The sequence below is a fragment of the Gavia stellata genome, chromosome 1, assembly GCF_030936135.1.
Source record: "Gavia stellata isolate bGavSte3 chromosome 1, bGavSte3.hap2, whole genome shotgun sequence".
In the NCBI taxonomy this organism is placed as follows: domain Eukaryota; kingdom Metazoa; phylum Chordata; class Aves; order Gaviiformes; family Gaviidae; genus Gavia; species Gavia stellata.
This window is the reverse complement of record NC_082594.1, coordinates 59,988,554-60,007,915: the sequence shown is the minus strand read 5'-3', so window position 1 is coordinate 60,007,915 and position 19,362 is coordinate 59,988,554. Positions and strand designations below refer to the sequence as shown.

The window sequence follows — 19,362 nt, the reverse complement described above, 5'->3', positions numbered from 1 at the left end:
ATTGTATAGCATCTGGCAGAATGTTCGTCTGTGTTTTCAGGTGCACTACAATGTTGGCAAAAACCTGGCTGACAAAGGAAATCAAAGTGCTGCGATCAAATACTACAGAGAAGCTGTAAGGTATTAGGAATTTTACTGCTTTAATGAACTATCCTAAAATTGCTTTAATATTTAAACATGAAGAAAATGCTTAGGTATTCATTTTCATGATCTGCAGCACTGCAGAGCTAACAATTTGCATAGAGTAATACATGTCCCATACATAGTAATCATCTCTTAAATTTTAAATTTTAGGTTGAATCCTAAATACGTACATGCCATGAACAACCTTGGAAATATTCTGAAAGAAAGAAATGAGCTCCAAGAAGCAGAGGAGTTGCTGTCCTTAGCTGTACAAATACAGTATGTTTAGAACAATGCTAAGCGGTGTTTTGCACCATCTGAGCAGAAATGATACAATAGAATTTTGTGTTCCAAATGCTCAGTTTTCCTCTCTCTTTTTTTTTTTTTCCTCCGCCCTCCCCGCCCCCCCCCATTTGCCCAGACCTGATTTTGCTGCTGCATGGATGAATCTAGGAATAGTACAGAACAGTTTAAGAAGGTTTGAAGAGGCAGAGCAAAGCTACTGGACAGCAATTAAACACAGGAAAAAATATCCAGATTGTTACTACAATTTAGGGCGGTTGGTAAGTGCTTTTGAATAAATGATACCTATCACAGTAATCTGTGTGTGTTTGTGTGTATATATGTAATTCTGCTGTACCGTTAAATGCTGATAGTTATTCCAGTTTGCTTGATTTGTAGTTCAGGGTGATTTCATGTTTTCAATAGTTTTCCTATTGCTTTCCCAGTATACTTTCTTCCATGCCACCTTTGATAGTCCTACTTTTTCATATAAAGATATGTAAACAAAAATATAGATTGTGTTATTTTGTTCAAGAGATATTATTAATAATTTCTCAATATTAGACTGTTTTGCAGTCATTAGTGTATTTAAACAAATTGGTAGGTATTAGAACTCTGCCAAAAAAAATCCAATTCGATTACTCGGAATATTTCTATTAAATATTTACTTATCCTCTTGTGTAGATTTCTAAATTGCATGCTGGTTTTCCTCCCCATCCTATTGGTACATGCATATATGAAAACAAACCTGGCTCCCAGAGAAAAGCAGTGTAAAAGTGTAAAATTAGTATATAGCAGTCTATCTTCCATACTACCCTAGTGTTCTTTTTACATTTCTTATTTGTGTCTATAAAAACAAGTTCTACTGGAATGGAATGAGACATTAACAACTCTTTAGTGTCTTTAGTGCATTATAAGAAAGTAAAATAAATCAGGGTGAAATTACTAGGATTTTCTTTCTTTTTAGTATGCAGATTTGAATCGCCATATAGATGCATTGAATGCATGGAGGAATGCTACAGTTCTGAAACCAGAGCATAGTTTGGCTTGGAACAATATGATTATATTGCTTGATAACACAGGTATAAGCCCATTTGAATGTTTTAATGAATAATTCCATGTCTTGCAAAACGTAAAGCTGTATCTGTATTTATCTAAAAGGAGTTCTGCCTCTTACTCAGCTACCAAGACACTCTCTATAAATATAAGAATACCTTCTGACTCAGTAGTTTCAGAGCATCACTTGAAATCCAACCCATAAATTGAATTTCTGATGCTTGTTTGAAATGCCATCACTGTGTAAGCGTGTTTGTATTACAGACCAAACTTCAGAACATTTGAATCTGTGCTTTGTTGTTGTTCTGAAAGTGTTACCTGTTGAAAACAAAATGGAGGTTTTCTATTTTCTTATTTTGCAGGGCTTTACGTTTGTGTGTCTATGTATGATACCTGGTTTTCTTTTAAAATGCATGTAATCAGCTATTCATACAGTAAGCATGCTTGCAGCATGAAAAGTAACTAATAAGGCTGTGTTAAAAAATGCCTTCTCTTCTTCCACTACATGGGCTCCCAGGCAATCTAGCTCAAGCAGAAGCAGTTGGAAGAGAGGCTCTGGAATTAATACCTAATGATCATTCCCTTATGTTTTCGTTGGCAAATGTACTGGGGAAATTGCAAAAATATAAGGTAGGTAACAAGAGCTTTCTGAGTGTTGGGTTTTGCGTTTGGGGTTTGTTTGTTGAGTTTTTTTCCTGTTTAAACTCTGTGTAAGTTTTTTGTAGAAACTGTTTGAGGAGGTCATTGTGGGATTATGCCTTAGATAATCAGGTTTCGATGCCCGCTTCTGTCACAGTATTGCTGTGTGATTCTGGTCTAAGTTCATCCCACCTTATTTTAGATGCCTGAGTTTGGAACATTGCTGCCCTAAACTATGTTAGTGGTCAGTGGAGAGAAATAGGCTCTTAAGCACACTAGAGGGCAGTTAGGGTCTTATGTTGCTTCGCTGCCAATAGAGACAGCCTGCTCTGATTTAGAGGCCTTGGTTCAGGCACTAAAATTGGATGTGATATGCTAGTCATTGTGCTTTTGGTATGTAAAGGAAGCAAGGCTTACCATTACCAAATAGGAATTCTAACCTCTTTGCCTCAGATGCTATCTAAAACAGAGATATTACAGATTTGTTAATCCCAGATTGAGGATGGGATACCTGAGTAATCCCAGGATATTATGAGAAAAAGTCAATTAAGCAATGTATTGAACTTTCTCTTTGATGCAGTGGACCAGCCCGTGAGTGGTACCTCAGCATTAGCTGCTTACATTTACAAGTAGTAAATATAATGGAACTGATGAGAATGAGTTACTTTCCAAAAGGAATTGTATGAGCTGATAGAGAATGAATCATACACAGTTAATACACTTAGTTGTTCTAGTTGACTCCATAGTCACTCATGTATGTATGTGATAGGGACAAATTAATAATCAAGGAAGTTTTTTGTATTCCCCAGAAAAACATCATTTACTGTCCTATGGCTTTTGGGGGCTTTGAAGGCTTTTTGATAGTGATAATGTTAGCAGCACTGAAAGAACATCCTTCGTAGATGCAAAGTAAGAAGATTTTATGTTGTTAAACTTCTCAGAATAGATATGTTTTTCCACCAATTACTTAAATTTCTACAGTCCTGTTCAGCTGTGGCGTCATGACCTGTCCACATGTGAAGCCAGGGCCTGTGACAACCCACCGCTTGCTTTTGTTTCTCTAGGCTGGCTGGGGTTTTTTCTCTACACTCTATTTCTTTTTTCCCTCCACCCAAGACTGTTACAAAATACATATTTTAGGTTACTTTAACAAAGTTCCAGAAGGATACAAATTAACATCCAGAATGTATAAGGGATGAGATGATGGAGGAGGTAACTGTTAGAATTATTTCGGTGAGTCATGACTGTGAAAGAATAGAGGATTGTATAGTTATTCATAAAGAAGAGTATGCAGCATGACAGAATAAAGAGCATTTATAATGAAATAAGTAGAAAAAATAAGTTGAAAACAAGCTAGAAAACTTTTCCAGGTGTAGGAGAAACAAGTCTGCCTTAGCGGATTTAAAGAATAAAAAAAGGAGGTAGTGATTTTGATTGCTAGCTCTGAAAAGTCATTATGCTGCAGGGGAACGTGTTGGAGACAAAGTAGAAATGATAGTAGGGGAAAATGACGCTTTCAAGTCAGCATCCTGAATAAAGCAAAAGCAGCAGTGGAGCCCAGGGAAGAAAGCAGGGAGCCAGTGAGTGTTTTAATAGTTCAATATGGAGTAGTAGGTATGCGTAGAGCAAAAAACTTAACTAGTAACTTGAAATTGATGGGTTATAACAGGGAGAGAAAATTAAAGGAATTGAAAAGTGGACTCACTTAGAAAAGGTATGATCTCAGCAGCTATATTTTGCATTGCCTGGAAAGAGGAGATGCAGTTTTTTTAAGTGGGAGAATGCTAAATGACAATAAAAAGCATGGCAAATTCAGATTTCTTGTCCACCCCCTCACCATGTGAAAACAGAGAGAAGTGGATAGCTTTTCAAGGATTTTTATTGACTGTTCAGGATGGGAGGGGAGGAGGAGGGGATGGAGACTGACAAGGTGATGGAGGTAATTTTCAGAGGGCTGCCTGGCTATGTCTGATGTGTTGTATAACCTCAGGCATTTCATTTATTAGGTTACTTGTTATGTGTCTGTATAAAAGTTGTTACTGTATTGGCTCTGTTGCTGTAAAGTAAGATTTGTTCTGGGGTTTGTTTTGTTATCTCTTATTTTAAAAGACATTGAGTCAAAAAGGTTTTACTATGTTATGAGAGATTTCCTTCCAATAAGCACACAATATTCTCCTTCAGTTTCAAATGCACTTTGATTTTCAGCAGAAGATGGTTTTCCTAAGTGACCAAAAAAACCCCAACCCTTTATGATTTCTGTTTGTATCTACTCATGAATGATTTATTGTTCCAGAACCAAAAGCACATAAAGGATGAGCTGTTTCGGTGCTTTTGTTTTGTTTTTTAATTAACATCTGTTATACCAAGTTAGAGTTCTCCTTTAAATGCTTGTTCTTGTTGCAATGGATGAAGAACCAAGCTATCTTTAGTTCTTTGAGAATATGTATTCTGTATTTTTGTTACGTATACATCTATGCTTTTTCTGTAAAAAGTACAATAAATCAAAACCATTCAGCATTTTTTGTATTTGAAATAAAGCCAGACTACAATTTTGTGCTGTGGCCTTGGCAGCAGATGGAATGCAGTGTGCTTACCCAAAGCCTTTGCTATATGCAGTGTGCAAGCTTCTTGGCAACACTTAAAGATTTGGCAAGATATAGCAATTTGAAATATCACTGGATGTACTGGAATGTATATTTACTCCATATATCTACTGTAATATGAATATGATGCACCTCAAATAGCCTTTAATCAGCCAGTATGCTTCTACTAGCTGCTGAGCAAAGCAGTAGTGACAAAAATGTTTTCAGCATGTAGCTGAAGATGTATGGTAATGGCAGCCAACTCTGAGAATGTATTCCATTAAATTTTTTGGAAACACATTACACATGTTGTCCCATCGTGCTTCAGCAGTGAAAGGAGTCGTCCATACATTAGGTGCTTCTCCTTTGTGTAGATGGCAACTTATAGGGATAATACTGAACTGATTGATCAGCACATCTTTCACTTTGATTGCTGTTAACCTGCCCAGTGAAGAAAGCAGAAATTTACTTATTAGACCAAAATACTAAAACTTGCAGTGGAAAAAAATACAACTTTGTGGGACTTTTGACTACTACATGCTTTCAAGTGCCAATCCACTGTTGATTTTTAGGCCTGGGTGGTTGTATGAAAAGAGGATGTTATCTTGCAACACCACTAGACTTGCCAAATGTTTGAGTCTCAGTATGTCCCTCAGGTGACTGAGTTAGAATCATGGAATAATTTTGACTGGAAGGGACGTCCAGAGGTCATCTAGTCCAACCCCTGACCCAAACCAGGGCCATCTCCAGTTGCATCTTGAACACCTGTATGGATGGAGATTCTAAAACCTCTCTGGACAGCATCTTCCAGTGCTTGACCACCCTTATGGTAACAAAAAAAATTGCTTCCTTTTATCTAATTGGAATTTCCCGTATGCCACTTCCATCCATTGTGTCTCATCCTGTTTCACAGACTTCACTGTGAGAAGAGTCTGTCTCCATCTTCTCTGTATCATGTGATCAGATAGCTGTAGATAGCAATGAGGTCTCCCCTTCATCTCTTCTGAAGGCTGAAGAGATCCAGTTCTTTCAGCTGTTCCTCGTAGGTCTTCTGCTCCAGCCCCCAAACATCCTGGTGCCTCTCTGCTGGACTCAGTAAAGTATGTCCGTGTCTTTCTTGTCATGGAGAGCCCCAACCTAAACACATACTCCAGGTGTGGTCTCGCAAGTGCTAAGTAGAAGAGAAGGATTACTCCCCTGGACCTACTGGCTGTACTTGTACTTAATACAGCCCAGGATGTGATTGGTCATCTTTGCTGTGAGGGTATGTTGATCGCTTTTATTCAATCGGCTGTCTACCAGGCCCACCAGATCCATTTCTGTAGAGCTGTTACCTAGACAGTTGCCCCGCAGCCTGTACTTTTGCATGTGGTTATCCCATCCCAGATGCAGGACTTTGCATTTACTCATGTTGAACTTCATGGGATTCCTGAAGTCCAATCCTGTTCAACATCTTCATTATTGAACTGGATGATGAGGCAGAGTGCACCCTCAGCAAGTTTGCAGATGGCACAAAACTGGGAGGAGTGGCTGATATGCCAGCAGGTCATGATGCCATCCAGAGGGACCTCGACAGGCTGGAGAAATGGGCTGGTAGGAACCTCATGCAGTTCAACAAGGGGAAGTGCAAAGCCTTCCACCTGGAGAGGAACCAAGCCCAGGCACAGTACCTGGTGGGGGCCACCCAGCTGGAAAGCAGCTTGGCAGAAAAGCACCTGAGGGTCCTGGTGGACACCAGACTGATTGAACATAAGCCATCAAGGTGCACTTGCGGCAAAGAAGGCTAGATATCTGGGTTGTGTTAGGAGTGTTGCCAGCAGACTGAAGGATGTGATTCTTCATCTCTACTTGTGAGGCCACACCTGGAGTCCTGTGTCCAGTTCCCAGAGAGCCATGGACATACTGGACAGAGTCCAGTGAAGGGCCATGAAGGTGATGAAGGGACTGGAGCTTCTTTTCTGTAGGGAAAGCTTGAGAGAACTGGGACTGTTCAGCCTGGAGAAGAGAAGTCTCAGGGGGATGATCTCAATGTATACAAATACCTGAAGGGAGTGTGCAAAGAGGATGGATCCAGGCTCTTTTCAGTGGTGCTGAGTGACAGGACAGGAAACAATGGTCCCAAACCAAAATATAGGATGTTCCCTGTGAACATCAGGAAATACTTTTTTACTGTGACTGAACACTGGCACAGGTTGCCCGGAGAGGTTGTGGAGTCTCCATCCTTGGAGATGCTGCCTGGACATGGTCCTGGGCAGCTGGCCCTGCTTGAGCAGGGAGGTTGGACCAGATGACTTCCAGAAGTCCATTCCAACCTCAGTCACTCTGTGATTCCTGCTAGTCCATTTCTCTGTCCTGTCCAGGTCCCTCTGAATAGCAGCTCCCCCCTACAGTGTATTGACCACTCCCTCCTCTTAAGTGTGATCTGTAAAGTTTTTGAAAGTGCATTCAGTCCCATCATCCAAAACATTAATGAAGACACTAAATAGTATGGGTTTCAAAGAGACCAATGCATCCAGGAATACTAATAGTCTGGGTATGAGAATGCTGGAGCTGTTGCTTATGCCAGGGAAAAGCAATGCTAAAACTCGCACTATGGAGTCATATAGTCCCTAAATTTCCAGACATCTGGTTACCTTGTTCACTCCTATCCAAGTATTCCTTCCCCTGAAATAGGATGTCCTGCAAAAGGATTCGTCGAGAACCCTAGGGTTTGTAATTCCCTTGACGTGAGAAGATGAAGGCACTTTCTGCATCAGTCTCTCTTGGCTTCAGAGTGGCAGCCTCAGCTGTGCTCGGGAATGCTTTGGAAGGAGCATGTAGTTTGGGTTTGAATTTGGACATACTGGGAAGCTCTTAAGTCACTCAAAGTTGAGTGACTCAATCTTGACATCAGAAATTTCTTGTCCCCTGAGGGACCCTTGCAGAGACTTATTTCATGCTTCACATGAGAAGACGGTGGAACCAAAAATCTGGCTGACAGGTTTTCTTTTTTGGTAGAGTCTGTGTTGTGTTTTGTGGATATAAGTAATAAAAGCCTAGCACAAAGGAAAGGCCTTTTCCCCAGGTCATTGTTCTCACATACCTCAGACAGCAAGTATGTGCATTCAGATGGAAGCATACCACACTGAGGTAATTTTATCTCCAGGTCATTTGCATTGAAACTGAATGGGCAACTTTCCCTAAAACACAGCACAGCATAGAAATCTATGTAAAATTTGCTCTCTAAATTTACTTGCATGCAAGTGAGTAAATGTGCTCCATTTGCCGGGGCGGGGGGGTGTATCTTTTTAAACTTCTGCAGGAAATATGCTCTGGAACAGAAATACCTATATTAGCAGCTAGTTTGGGAAAATAAAAATGTTTGAATTAGAGAATAAATTTAGTGGTAAATTGTTATCTGAATATTTGGTGAGGGAGCTCAGCTTTTCTAAGTAGTACTCAACAGTCCTAAGAGTACACACCACAAGTGGGAATATGGAAAAGATAACTTGTGAGGAAATGTGAGGAATATTTGAGTTGACTTGATTTTTAAGTAACAGGCACTCAGCTACTCTTCATTGAGAACCATGTTGAAACATCTGTTTGAAAGGGGTTTACTGGAATGCCCCCATTTTAAATGCTAATAATTATTTTAAAGGGAAAGGTGTCTAAAAGCAGTTTGCTCAGATACTGAATTCTATTATCCTTAACTTGATTGAATAAGTAGGGAAAACTTCAGTAGGTAATGTTTGAAAATATTATAACTATGCAAAAAAAAAAATAAGTAAACTGCTTTGCAAACTTCACTAGCACTTAATAGCTTTCTGATAAAATAACAGCAGCCTGTGAAAGCATGGCACTTATTTGTAGCAGTATTAGTGTTTTCTGGAGGCTGTAGCCACTTGAGCTACAGGATCATGCAGGCTTAGAATATACATACAGTGGTATCATACAGATATGGCATAGTTTGGGGGGTTTTTTTAATTACAATCATGGGTAAATTTTGCATTATTTTGTATACTACAAGAGTAGACTGTCCTGTTGACTTATTCTTCTAAATTATTCAGGAATCTGAAGCTTTGTTCCTCAAGGCAATTAAAGCCAATCCAAATGCTGCCAGTTATCATGGTAATTTGGGTAAGAGCCTTTCTAACTCTTATCAGCTGTATTGTTTGTTTGGTTCATATTCATTGTGTTCAAAAAGAAAAAACAATCTTTTGAGCCTTCTTCCTGCTGGGCAGATTTCTATTTTACTTCCTAGAAAAACTGCCACCCAGAAGAACAGGGCACTAAACCAGAAAAGCTGTCACACGATATGACAGACCAAGAGGGCTGTACAATCCAGCCCAGAGGTAGCTGCACTTCAGTGTCTGCAAATTGGTTCATTTATGCTAGGCTTGTAACCCGCAATGAGCTCACCAGATAAGAGCTGCCATTTATGGCTGCAGTGTAATTCATTCCTTCATCATTCCCATGCCAGTTCTGCTCCCAGGCTTTGCTCCTGCCTTTGGCAACAGAACAAGCAGCTACTGTGCCACCAGCCAGCGAGAGACCCTCACTGGAAACAAATGCTTTAATGTTGTTTTCCAAGTGATTGGCAAGATTGCACGTTATTCAACAATATTGCTAATGAAATTCCTCATTGATGTTCCAGCTGTGCTTTATCATCGCTGGGGAAATCTTGACTTAGCAAAGAAGCACTATGAAGTCTCTCTGAAGCTTGATCCTATGGCACCCGGGACCAAGGAAAACTACAACCTCTTAAGAAGAAAACTGGAGCAATTGCAAAAGAAAGGCGGTGCCTGATGTTTCTTTTCAGATTGTCTGTGCATGCTGTTTATGATTAATGTTACATGGGTACTTTTGACCATGTAAACGATTCAGTCATTATTTCTCAAAAATAACACCACCACCAGCAATGCACACTTCAATGTCCAATTATGCCCTCCTACAGATCCTAACATTTCAGCTGCAGTCTGGGGGATCATTTTACTTTTACTCTTGAACTGCTTTTAAAGTCCCTTAGAACATTTTTATAGGTATATGAAAGCAATGCAGATGGAATTTCACAGCTTTCACTTGTAATTTGATATCTTCATCTGACTTTTTAGTAGCAGGATAAATATCAGAAGGCAGTTTTATTTCTGAAAGTGATTCTAAAAAAAGTGCAATTTCCTGTTTAAATCCTGATCTTCTCAAGTACAAAGAATATCTGTCCACTTCAGTTTTATTACTGCCTTCTACTGCCAGTCCTGCTGAGCCAGTGGAAGAATGGATTCTCTCCAGCACACCAGTCTACTCTTGTAACTTGAGTTACGCTCTTGTTCTTGTTTCTGGTTCCACCCTTCGAAGTGTCGGATTTGTACAGGAGTAAATGAGGACAAGGATTTGACCATAAACATTTGTCAACCAGTGTACTGAGGTTTGCTCAAGTGGAGAAAATACTCTCAGATTAAGACAGATTTTAGCAAACAGCAAAGGGAAAAGAAGTGTGAGGTGACAGAGGAGTCAGCTAGAGTTTCTGTTCTTGCAGGCAGCCTCATCTAGCATAGACAACTTGGGCAACAAGTCAGAATTGCTTTAGCTCCTGCCACAGGTCAGTGGTCTAAATACAGTATAGTGTCTACAAGAGGTAATTCCTGTGTTCTCAGGCATTTCAGTCCTTTCCAGTTAAGGACATTACACCTTTCAGCTCCTGTATTGTTGGTGAATAAGGAGAGAATTTCTGTAAAAAAGTAACTGGGCAGAGCACCTGACCTTGGCTGTTGATGTATTAACTGGAAAGAACTCAGATTCACCTTTGTCTCCTGTGGCTCATACGTTTACTGAAGTGGCAGTTAAATAAGCATAGCTGTTAATGCATAAACCGATCACATTGATGTGTGATGATTCAGAGGTGGTACACATTGATACAATGTCACTTTTCAAAATGTCCTATGCTTTAACACACTTTAAACTCTGGCTGTCCAGAGGTGTTTGTCTTGTGCTAATATTTACACTCCTGCTTCAGGAAGAAGTCATGCATCTATTTTTTTGTTAGTTTTTTTCTTTACAATTGTAAGATTGCTATCGGATGTGAAAACTGAGGAACTTTACCTCTCTTTTTATATTCCTTTATCCTTTCCCTCTGTCCCCCCTCATAGGAAAAAAATGATCAATGCGGTATTTGCAGCTTTCCTAATTTGTCTAATGATTATTGTATAGAGATTATGGAATGTCACCTATGTGTGGAACCATTTAAAGTATAGAGGGAATGCCTGCTGTAGGACAGGATGTTGTGTGACCTTGCCATCTGACCATCATGTAATCATTCTACATCTATACTATGCTTGGAACCTAGGCTACTTTTACATTATAAATTTGCTTGGAAATGATACTTGTTCTTAAAAGGTGTTTCAAGAACCAAGTGTGCCTACAGAGCACATTGCAATACTGCAGAGCTACCAAAGCATCCTCTGACAAAGCTCATTTGGGTACTACAAGTAGTGCAGCTACTTTAATGTAATATTTTTGCCAGCCTAACTGTAAATCTAGCCAGCAAGGCTGTGGCAGTGTGGTGTTGTCCACAGATTTGACTTTGAATGAATTAAGATGTCTACATTACATAGTATGTTGCCATACTGATTTTAGTTGAGGTACCAGAGGCATGTATTTGTGCTACTGCAGTGCTCCTCTCTTGCTAATACAGTCTGTTTCTCAGCAGGACTAATTAGTTCATATAGGGTACTAAGCTGATGCAATTGTTTCCATTTCTTCTGGTTTCTGGACAAAATTTTCAGAAACTAGTTTCTGAATATATTTGCAGGATATAAACATGCTTTTTGATAAGTATCTCTACTGATCCAGTAGAACGCTGCAGCAGTATGGCTGTCATCTTCTGGTAACCAGCATAGTTTAGTCAGTACCAACTTTTGTATCTGAAACATGCTGAAATAGATACACCCTTCAGTACAAACAGCACACTTTTAAGCCTTTCCATACAGAGCCTATTATTCATCAGACACAGAGAACACTTAGCTACTTCAGTCATGAGGTATTGAAGAGTTGGCATCTGGCTGGATGAGCTAGTTTATAGCAGAAGATAAATGTGTTTAATATAATCAGGTCTTTTCTGTATATTTGGAATATGACATACTGAGTTTAAATTATTATTCTCATCATGAAGTTCACACATCTAGTTTTCCCTATTGCCTGCTGTATTAGCTTTACAGAAATCCACTAGATCAATATTATGTATGGGATATGAATTCTCTCTAGGTCATTACGAACCAAAGTTGTTGTAGGAATTCCTCTGTGAAAGTCAGTTTGTCCTTCTACTCAAGAGTCTTAGATGGAAGAGACATGCCAACAAATTGGGTGTTTTGTTAGTATTTGAAAATGGTGTTTACTCTTCAATACAGACAACATGATTTCTTCTTGATTAGTTTTCTGGCTACCTGTATATATTTTTGTGAGGGTTTATTTGTTTTATATCCTTTTCAGTGCTATAGAAATTCAATGTGATTACTTTTATGATGGTAATAAGAAGGATACACTTAGGTCTGAGCGTAATGTTGAGGCAGAATTGGATTCAAAAGAAGCAACAAACAAGACTGCTTTTTTAATAAAAAATTCCTTAAGACTTTCAAGAATGCTAAATATTTTTTTACTTTACTTTCAGAAATATTTTGAGAGTGCAAATAACACAATGAGTTTTATTAAAATGGCTACAATGTTAACCTTTTGCTTGTTTTTTTTATACCTCACAACCGACTGCTGGAATAGCGCAGAACAGACAACCTGGAAGAGAGAAAGGTGAAGAAAAAGTGGGTTTGTATGTAACTGTTGTTACAAACATTGTCTGTCTTTCCAGCATGCTGGATTTTTTCCCCACGTTACCTTTCCACCATTGCTAATTACAGAAGATTAATGTTTCCTTCTTATCAGCTGGCCTGCTTGATTCTGTAGTGAAATTAAGAAACCTGGATGCATTTTTTTTTTTTCAAAGATTGCTTGTTCAAATTCAGTTCTGAGAAGAGAAATACAGAATGATTCAATGCACAGAATGGAGTCAGAAAAATATTCACAACGACTGCTATGGATGACAGTCTCTTTTCACCAAAAACTTCCACAGGAGTTCCCTAATTGTACGTTTCTCTCATGTTTAGACCAATGCCATGTACATGAAGTTTCCTGTTATTTAGTTTTATACTTAGGATTTAAACTTTAGAGATGTGGGTTGTGTGTGTGTTTATGAGCACTCGGAAATAAAAAGCTTCAATACTTTCGAACTGGGAACTTGTTTCCTTCATACTCGAGATACCTGCATCTCAGCTATTCATCCTAGTTTCTCTGTATAGTCACTGGGAAAAAAAAACAGGTAATCTGAAACATGAGTCATCTCTGAAAGAAAGCATCTTTACAATGTGAGGCAGGTATTGAAGCAGGTATTCCTCTTCACTAACTTCAAAGGGTAACTAAGGTGATCAGCTCATATGTATGAAGAAAATCTCACTGCTACTTTCAGTTGAAGTAATCTGGTCCCGTACACCTCTAGCATTCTCATACATTATCTGCACCAAGAATATTGAAAGACTGACATTGAAGCAAATTGGCAGGTACTTCCCTTGAGAGTCAGAGAGTTATAGTAGCTGGATGTGGGAATGGGATGAGACAAATTAAGAGCTTTCTGCAGACAGTTAAATTTATATGGCTGATAAAGCATCTGAATGTCAAACCTCTGCCTATGGAAACAGAACAGTCAGGTCCAGTTCAATCCATTGTTAGCTTGTCTATAATCACAATAAATGGTAACAACTTCTTATTGAATTGACTTTTTGTGTCCTTCACTTTGTTTTAAAAGTAATCTAAAGCAACTGTAAATTTGCAAATGTGAGATTTTTTTCTTAAATTGAAGTTGCTACTTCGAGTTGTAGCTGTTACAATGTTGAATGTGATAGCATAGCCCATTTCTATGTGGTGGGGTTTTTTTAGTTTAAACATCCTAATATTTATTTGTTGGTTCCTGCTTGTGCTCCACATTTCATGTGAGCATAGGTACCTTTACATACCTACATGTACATCTACCTTTACATGTAAGATTCCCACGTGATTCTTGACTTGGCCCTTCCGCTGAGTAGTGCTTCCTTCCACAGCTTTTGATACGCCTCTACCAAATGTGTGTTTATGAGGGCATGCTTAATTCAAAAAGACTAAAATTTGCAAGAAACAAAAGTGGGATCACGTGTTTGAATTTCTGTGACGAAAACGCTGAGGGAGCCAAACTTCTGTCATGTACCACCGTAAGCAGCAGGTGCCACTTGTAATGGCCACTTAGGCTGCGTGCGGGGCTCCACTATAATGTGAAGTGGTTGTACATAGGTGTCATGTTATGAACACAGCGACTTGGATCCTGTGCTTTAAGGAAAAAGGACTGTGCAGCCACTGCAAAGAAGAGGACATGCATAGCTGCACGGGCTGTTGAGCACTGGAGGACTGATCACCTTCGTATTAGAAAGCTACACTGCAGTATTGTGGCATGGGTATTCAGTGTGTGTCAGTGAGGATACATGTCAAGTGGTTCAGGGCTTTTTAAAATAAGTATTTTTGTTAGAAAAAAATCCCTACAGATACTGAAATTAGTAGCTTGTGATTGCTGAGTTGAACTGGTTTTTAATGTAGTGTTAATCATTTAGATTGCCAATGGTAAGTTCCAATTTACCTTCAGCTGAGCAAGAAGTAAATACATTTGTAATGGAGCCATGTAATAAATCTGCATTTTGCTATCTTTCTGCATAGATTTGAATTGTGATAATGGTGTTTATTTTTGTAATGAGTTTTTTATGCAGGGTTCTGCTACAAGCTGGGAAGAAGATCTAACGGGCCCGGTAGACTGGTACTGCGATACACAGGAAGACATTCTTCCCTGTAGAGTAACAGTTTAGAATCTTGATTCTGCACAAGTGTATTGATGTTGAATGCATATGCCTAAAAAAAAAAAAGCAGCACTTGAGAAAAGTGATGGAATACCTAACTAATTAATTCAACCTCTAAAATAATAAACTATAGAAAGAAAAGCAGAGGCTGAGAAATCTTACCCTGCTTTAGAGCGGGAATAGAATTACCGAATGCTAATTGTGTAAGAAAAGGCAATAGTCTGTAACGGGTGCAACCCAACTTTTATCTTACTGACTGGTCAAGGAGGAGGGACTGAAGCCGAAACATTACTTGCTGTCCCAATAACCAGGCTACAGAATGGCGCTCATGTGCTCCAGATAAACAAGTACCGAATTGTTCAGCATCAGACAGAGCACAAGAGTATCTTACTCTTATTCCTCCTACCAGCATATTAATTTTCTGACAGTGATTGTACTGTGTGGAGTCTTAACATGCTTTGCTAAATAGCAGACTGATCCCTGCAGAGCCAGCTTGAGGAGGTGCTCGGCTGGGAATTGGGAAGCTGCCTGAACAGGAGGTAAATGGAAAGCCACTTGGCACGCTCCAAGTTTTAAAACTTCTGCTTCAGCAGGATCAGAATCAGTTTCTGTCTACAGCCAAAATCCCCTTCTGCAGAGTAGCTGATACCGTTTGTAACATCATAAGCTTTTCTAAAGCTCTCTAAAAGCCAGATCTGCTGCCTGAGGTTGTGTTGCTTGATGCGCGCTTGTTACGGCCTCCAGCACGGAAGGCCCCGGGGCTGCTACTGTGGATCCTTCTGCCGTTGACGGTTTTTTGGGAGCGACTCTTCCCGGGGAGCGCAGGGCGCTGCGCCCTCCGCTACTGCTGGCAGGGCCTGCGCTGCCCTCCCGCCTCCGGGCCCGGCTGGCTGCTCTGCCCGGGCTTCCACCTCCCCGCAGAGCACGCCCCGTCCCTCTCGCAGCCGGGGCGGCTCGGGCGAACGACCCCAGCTCACCCCCTCCTGTGCGTCGCGGCCGCTCCGCGCAGGCTCCGCGCTGCTCCGGCCCGCGGGGGAGGGAGGGAGGGAGGGCGGGCAGGCGAGGCCCCGCCCGCACCCGCCCCGCGGCCAGCCCCGCCCCACCGCCCCGCCCCGCCGCTTACTCCCCAGAGAGGCGCCCCGGGACGGGCAGAAGGAGGCGGCCGCAGGCGGAAGCGAAGGCGCGGAGGCGACGGCAGCGCTGGCGAGTGAGTGCCGCGAACGGCCGCCGGGGAGGCGCGCGCTAGGACCCGCGCCGCCGGGGCAGAGCAGAGCAGAGCGGGGCGGGGCGGCCCGCCCTCGCCGACACGTGACGCGGCGGCCCCGCGCCGTTCGAGCGGCCGCTGCCTTCCGCGCGCGCCCTTTGCCCCGCTCCCGGTGAGGCCGCCGCCGCCGAGCCTCGTCGCGGCCGGTGAGCCGCTCGCGGCGCGGTCGGCGCTGGCGCCGGGGGCCGGGTCTCCGCGGCAGCCGCCGGGCCGAGGCGTTCCCCTGGCGCCGCCTCGCCGCCCGGCCGCTGCCAGGGGTCGCCTGGCGGAGGGGGAGCGAGCAGGTGCGGGCGGGAGCCCGCGCGAGGCGCGCCAGAGGCCGCGGGTTCGGCTGGGGCCTCTCCGCGGAGGGGCGGCGGCGGCGAAGCGCTCTGCCGGCTCTCCGCCGGGGGGAACGGGCCCGCTGGCACCGGCGGAGAGCACCCCGCAGCGCCGGCGGCACGCCCTGGCCGCGGCCCCTCAGCGCTGAGGGCGGCGGAGGCGGGCTCGTGAGCCGTGGGGGACGGCGGCGCGGCTCAGCCCTTCCGCCGGCTCCTTGCGGGGCGGTGGTGGCGTGCGGGAGCCGCGAGCGGCTCAGCGCCCTCCGCCCCCGGCCGCTGGGCTGAGAGCTCCCTCGCCGGGCGCCGCGCTGCCTTTCCCCCGCGGGGAGCCGGGTGCCCGCGGTGCGCCGGGCCTGTAAGATCCCCGCCGTGTGCCTCGGCGTGCTAGGGGCGGCGGGACTGCCGGCAGCCCTTTGCTTCAGCAGCAGCCTAGTTCAGGGGGAGCTGTCCGTAACTCCGAACTTGAAGCGCTGCTGGCGGGCCAAGGCGGTGAGCACCTCGCGTTCTCCTGGTATTCAGGTGCTCGGAGCATCCTCCGAACAACAGTGTTCGTTATGATCCAAATACTCATTTTCGTAACATACCTGTACCTTGTAAGGATTAGCGGTGTGGATTTGAAGAACAAATATCTAAACCAGAGGGAGAACAGAAAGAGAATAGTTCAGGTATCATAGATGAAGAGGAGCTGGGGGGGTTGATAGCTATAGCCTCACAAGATAACACTTAAGAGCATTTATCTTTCTGCCTGCATTGCTTGGACAGGATTTTTTTTTTTAATCTTTTTGTCTTTTTTACCCTCCTAAGGATTTCATTTCACTATATTTTTATTTCCTGCTTTTTTCTGTATCCTTTTCCATTTTAGAGTTATGTAAACCTTTTGAGTTAAAGTTAATTTAGCTTTGTCTGTTAACTCAAGACAGTTAACTTCCTCACTGCTTGCTTCAGAGCTTTTTAATTTGCTACTTCTGTAATTTTTGCCATGCTTTGAAAATATCAAGGTAGCAACTTACATAGAGCTTGACGTACAGAAGCACAACTATAAATATCTCCATGGCCAAGTTGTTTCATGTCGAACTCCGCGAAGAGTGGACTTGTTTTATATAGTCTCTAGTTTAAGCAAGCAGTCAACCTGGAAAAGCAATTTCTTGACAATTAAAACTGTTCATTGTGTAACATAGGCCATTAAGAGAGGCTTTAAATTTTGCATGTCTGAATGAAAAATGGGCATATTTCCATCTTCCTTCTCCCCTCCCCCTGAGAAAAGCCTTAGAAACCTAGACTGTGTCTGTAAAGTGTATGTATCCTCAGCTAGCACTCATCTCCTGCCCTTGCTCTGTCAGAGCTGTCAAAGTCATATGAAAACTACCATGTCTTTTTACCGAAGTGTATTACAGCATTCTATTGCCATTGGTAAATAAAAGCTAAACAGAAGAGATGTCTCTCTTACTTGCAGCTTGTTTGCTCCTCACTTTCCAAATTACTGTGGTGTGTTGCATCAGCTTTGCAAGCAAGTTTCTTTGAGCTTGTTCATGAGTTTGTTTTGAGACCGCTGGAATATTGAACAAAGCTTTGCTTGGTCACAGAAGAGAGTGTCATGTTGTTGATAATTTTGTCATGTCATCTGTTCCTTTTAAAGAAGTCACCAAAAGAAAATTTTTATTTGTGATCAGAGTTTTTGCTGATCATTTTCTCCTATCGGTTCGGGGCAGAAATATTATTTTGAATGCTTCACTTACTGCAGTGTCTGCTTTTTATCCTTTAGAAAGGATCATCATGTCAGTTCATGCTTTCCTTAGCTGATTTTTGACGTGGAAAGCTAGATGCCTCCGGAGAGTACCGAGCACAAACCAGGCCTGGTTTTGCACCAGACGTCCTGCTGTCTCTCCCACCCACTGTTAACTCTGAGCACAGCCTCTTCGCTTGAAAAAGTGTCGTCTAGCATTGGCTTTAGCCCTGCTCTGAGGGGGAGGCTGGGCTAGGTGACCTTCAAAGGTCCCTTCCAACCAACATTCCTTGTCTATGCGTTCTTGTGACTCCCAATAGTAACCCAATTACCTATTTCAAAAGAAGTTTCCTCTTGAAAATAACTTTCATTTGACTGCTGACGTAACTGCGTTTTTTGCCTGTTCTGCTTCTGTTCATGGGGTTGCATTTGCTCTTCTTGGGGAGTGTTTGGGAAGTGAGGTTACGTGACTGCCTGACCTACATTTTGAATTTGGGAGTGCAGGTACAGGTGCAAAGGTGTGGTCACGAGGGTGTTGTGAAGTGAAATAAGAGAATAATAAATTCCAGGAGTATGTTGTGGCATTTGCCTTCTGCTACTCGCTCCGGTACACTTTTACTCTCTGATGGATTAGCCAAATTTATTTTTCTGTGTAATCATAAGCAGCATTAATAGTTACTGCTCAGAGCAAAAAATACACTTCATGTCATTGTAGTTTTTGTCATCTCTTTTTTGGAGCAATGTACTTTTTTTTCTTTTCCTACTCAAGTCTTGTTGTGTGTTTCTCATGCTCTAAAAGCATGTGCTTTTTAAACTTGAACCTGGTCAAATAATTTTCATAATTCTCTTGATTTAAGTAGAATTGAATGTGAAACTTGCATGACATTTTAAGTGACACGAACTGCTTAAGCAGAGAACACATGCCATGATAGGATGCATTTTCTATACGAACTGATGCTACCTTTCTTTTTCCCATCTTTCAAAATACTTTTTTGCAGCATTCTGACAGAGAGGGTAAGTATTACATAGATAATTTAATAAGAGACAGGGGAAATATATGGATGTAGTAATGTCATTGAGTTTGCGAGTGTAATACCTTTTTCATTCTGTCTCTCTAAAGAGTGTGCTTAATACCTTTTTTCTTCAAAAACAGAATTATTCAAGCAGTTGTAAATGACTGTTCTTAAATCAAAATCTGCAGCTATTTAGAATTTTCTGCTCTTTTTCACTCCAGAAGTTTAATTACATTTTATGGACCATGTTGGATACAGCTCTCTTCCAAAAACCGGTTAACGCTAAAGAAGAACAGCCTATACCAGGATAATATAACATTCTGTTGAGTTACCATTACAGTGTTTTTCAAGAATGCCCTTTACCTTAAGATTTTTGGCCGTTGTGATTTCTTAAAGTGCGTCAGCTATTTTCTCTTAACATCTTGAGAAAACACATTGAATATCAGTGTCACTCCTGATTTCTCTGT

The 19,362-nt window shown here is 41.9% G+C and overlaps 2 protein-coding genes across 3 annotated transcripts in view; both read left to right on the top strand.

The window, feature by feature from the left end:
- The window catches only part of TMTC4 (transmembrane O-mannosyltransferase targeting cadherins 4), a 53,472-nt gene extending 44,005 nt beyond the window's left edge, over positions 1 to 9,467 (top strand). The window contains exons 11-17 of the mRNA XM_059817680.1: positions 41 to 120; positions 295 to 402; positions 545 to 686; positions 1,373 to 1,487; positions 1,979 to 2,091; positions 8,729 to 8,798; positions 9,316 to 9,467. Coding sequence (XP_059673663.1) covers positions 41 to 120; positions 295 to 402; positions 545 to 686; positions 1,373 to 1,487; positions 1,979 to 2,091; positions 8,729 to 8,798; positions 9,316 to 9,467 — 780 coding nt within the window. The remainder of the gene's footprint in view (positions 1 to 40; positions 121 to 294; positions 403 to 544; positions 687 to 1,372; positions 1,488 to 1,978; positions 2,092 to 8,728; positions 8,799 to 9,315) is intronic.
- A 6,284-nt stretch (positions 9,468 to 15,751) lies between these two features.
- Positions 15,752 to 19,362, top strand: part of GGACT (gamma-glutamylamine cyclotransferase) — a 33,307-nt gene continuing 29,696 nt past the window's right edge. For both annotated transcript variants that reach the window (XR_009484556.1, XM_059832536.1), the window contains exon 1: positions 15,752 to 15,782. The gene's annotated coding sequence lies outside the window, so the exon portion shown is untranslated. The remainder of the gene's footprint in view (positions 15,783 to 19,362) is intronic.